The 2821-nt window shown below is 38.4% G+C and overlaps 1 protein-coding gene across 1 annotated transcript; it reads right to left on the bottom strand.

Moving 5' to 3' along the window:
• Nucleotides 1-1408: 1408 nt before the first annotated feature.
• Nucleotides 1409-1924, bottom strand: LOC113927202 (40S ribosomal protein S18-like). Its single transcript, XM_035728613.1, has one exon. The coding sequence runs from the start codon at nucleotides 1884-1886 to the stop codon at nucleotides 1428-1430; it is 459 nt and encodes a 152-aa protein (XP_035584506.1). The 5' UTR covers nucleotides 1887-1924; the 3' UTR covers nucleotides 1409-1427.
• Between the last annotated feature and the right edge of the window lie 897 nt (nucleotides 1925-2821).

Genomic DNA, 2821 nt, shown 5'->3' with positions numbered 1-2821 from the left:
ATTTGTCCCCTTTACAGTTCATTTTATTAGATCTAAAACATCATTCCAAACCATCCTAAAATTATTCTGTAATTAAATACATAGATATCTTTCCCAGGCAAATTTTAAAATAAATTTTAACTAAACCTAGCAGAATGTGAGATGCAGATTATACAAATTTAAGAATGTAACATTATTTAAGGAGGTATTACAAAAGAAATTCATGCCATAACCAGTAATATCAAAGGAAAGAATTATAACTGAATTAGGCTCTTTCCTAATTAAAGTTACACATGTATCTTTCAAGGGTCACATATTGAATGGAGAGAGGAAGACTCCATTTTAGAGGATAAATACCCAAGAAAAGGGCCACAGGTTGTATTTGGGCCTGGATGTAAGAATTACAAATGGGAGATATGTAATGACTAGGGCAATGGCTATTTCTTTAAAACCAAAAATAGCAGGGGTGCCTGGGTGGCTCAGTCGTTAAACATCTGCCTTCTGCTCGGACCTTGGTCCCAGGGTCCTGGGATTGAGCCCTGCATCGGGGCTCCCAGCCTGACGGGAAGCCTGTTTCTCCCTCTCCCACTCCCCCTACTTGTGTTCCCTCTCTAGCTCTCTCTCTCTCTGTCAAATAAATAAATAAAATCTTTTTAAAAAATAAAACCAAAAATGGTAAAGGATCTTTCTATGCCAGTTGTTTGTGGTAATATTAAAATGTTTAAAGTAGGTATATGCCTAGAGTCACGTGCAATATAAATATAAAAGTTCATTATCTTCAGGAGTGCCTGCTCTAATTATTAAAAAGATTCAACTGAGTATCAGGGTAAAGGAGATTCCATAATGTCCTAACTTTGTCCGGTTATTAGAATGAGCCTACTTTCGCAGGAAATGAATCACATCTTCCAATGTTAAACTATGTAATATTTGGGGCACCTGGGTGACTCAGTTGGTTAAGCGACTGCCTTCGGCTCAGGTCATGATCCTGGAGTCCCAGGATCAAGTCCCGCATCGGGCTCCCTGCTCAGCAGGGAGTCTGCTTCTCCCTCTGACCCTCTTCCCTCTCGTGCTGTCTGTCTCTCATTCTCTGTTCCTCAAATAAATAAATAAAATCTTTAAAAAAAATAAAAAAATAAAAAAAACTATGTAATATTTTATGAATAGTGGTAAATTAAACGCAATTCAATTTTTTATGTTATAAAATTTACTAGAATCTTTGTGCCCTTACTAATCCACCTGTGGTTTTTTGGCCCTTTTGGAATCACCAAATAAATAAATGAATAGATTAAATAAATAAATAATTCTAATTTTATGTACAGTGTTCTTAATTCTTTTGACAAATATTTAGTCTTCAACACCTACCGTAAGCCCACCTATCCATATTTAGAGTACTTTTTTTTTTTTTTTAGGTGTATAAACTATTTTATTAACAGACAAGGCCTACAAATTTATTTCTTCTCGGACACACCCACGGTGCGGCCACGGCGCCCTGTGGTCTTGGTGTGCTGGCCTCGGACACGAAGTCCCCAGAAGTGGCACAGCCCTCTGTGGGCCCTAATTTTCTTCAGTCTCTCCAGGTCTTCTAGAAGTTTGTTGTCCAGGCCATTGGCCAGGACCTGGCTGTACTTTCCATCCTTCACGTCCTTTTGTCTGTTCAAAAACCAGTCTGGGATCTTATACTGGCGAGGATTCTGCATAATGGTGATCACACGTTCCACCTCATCCTCAGTGAGCTCTCCGGCCCTTTTGGTGAGATCGATGTCTGCTTTCCTCAACACTACATGAGCATATCTTCGCCCCACACCCTTAATTGCAGTGATGGCAAAGGCTATTTTCCACCGCCCATCGATATTGGTGTTGAGTACTCGCAAAATGTGCTGGAACTTCTCAGGGATCACTAGAGACATGGCGGCGGCCCCAGCGGCGGCGTGTAGGCCTCCTGTGGAAGTAGAGTACTTTGATAACGTAGAAAACAACGGAATGCCTTGTAATGGATTATCTGCAATTGTCCACAAGTCAGTTACTGAATACATTTCTGAAAGCTTCCCTAGCTAATTAGAAATTCCATCAAATCCCAAAAAGGCACTAAGCCTGCTATTCAAAACAGAATTAAAGTATGCACGTTGTTACTTTTGTTACGTAATTCAAGCAGAGTCTTGAAATGTATTTGTCCAGCCAGAAAACACGTGAAAATTATTTTGACTCTCTTCCCCCAGCAATGTACAAGTTTGAAAGAGAAATGCAGTTATCTTTCATGTCATATTGATTGCTTTTGGCTTTTATGGACTCAAACAAAGTAGATCAATGTGGGATTTTATACTTTGCTAGAAACAGCTTCAGCAAAACATGTTATTATTAGCTTCATTTGCAATTACAATTTTAAAGCCACACTTTGTTGGAGCAGGAAGAGAGGCCAAGGAAAATAGAAACAGTAAATGAGACAGAGCTTGGTCATGGATTCAGTTTCAACAATTTATTCAGCTGGTTGGATTCTGGTTGCCTCTTCCCAGTTTTGTGAATAATTCCATTTCCCTCATACACCCTTTATGAATGAATTGATTGTTTTAAAGGAATTTTAAATTTGGAGAATTACTTTTGTACAACAACTGATATACAGGTCCTGGAATATTCATCACTGCCAAAAAAGTTGTTTGGATTGTTCTCATTTAATCCCCCTTATAAATATATAATAACTATTGTTATCCTCTAGTTACAATATTAAGAAGCGCCCTAATTTCTTTGTGCCTAGCAATGTTTGGTCAGTTGGTAATAAATTACTTTAGTCAAACTATATAACACCTCTTCCAAACCCTTTGTACTCAAGGACACAGGGTTTTTAGCC

The sequence above is a fragment of the Zalophus californianus genome, chromosome 7 (genome assembly GCF_009762305.2).
Source record: "Zalophus californianus isolate mZalCal1 chromosome 7, mZalCal1.pri.v2, whole genome shotgun sequence".
NCBI lineage: Eukaryota > Metazoa > Chordata > Mammalia > Carnivora > Otariidae > Zalophus > Zalophus californianus.
Note: the sequence above shows the minus strand (reverse complement) of the source record. Positions and strands in the feature narration are given on the sequence as shown.

Excerpts from the sequence above, each read along its gene's own strand:
- LOC113927202 (XM_035728613.1), bottom strand. The coding sequence starts at position 1,886 with ATGTCTCTAGTGATCCCTGAGAAGTTCCAGCACATTTTGCGAGTACTC.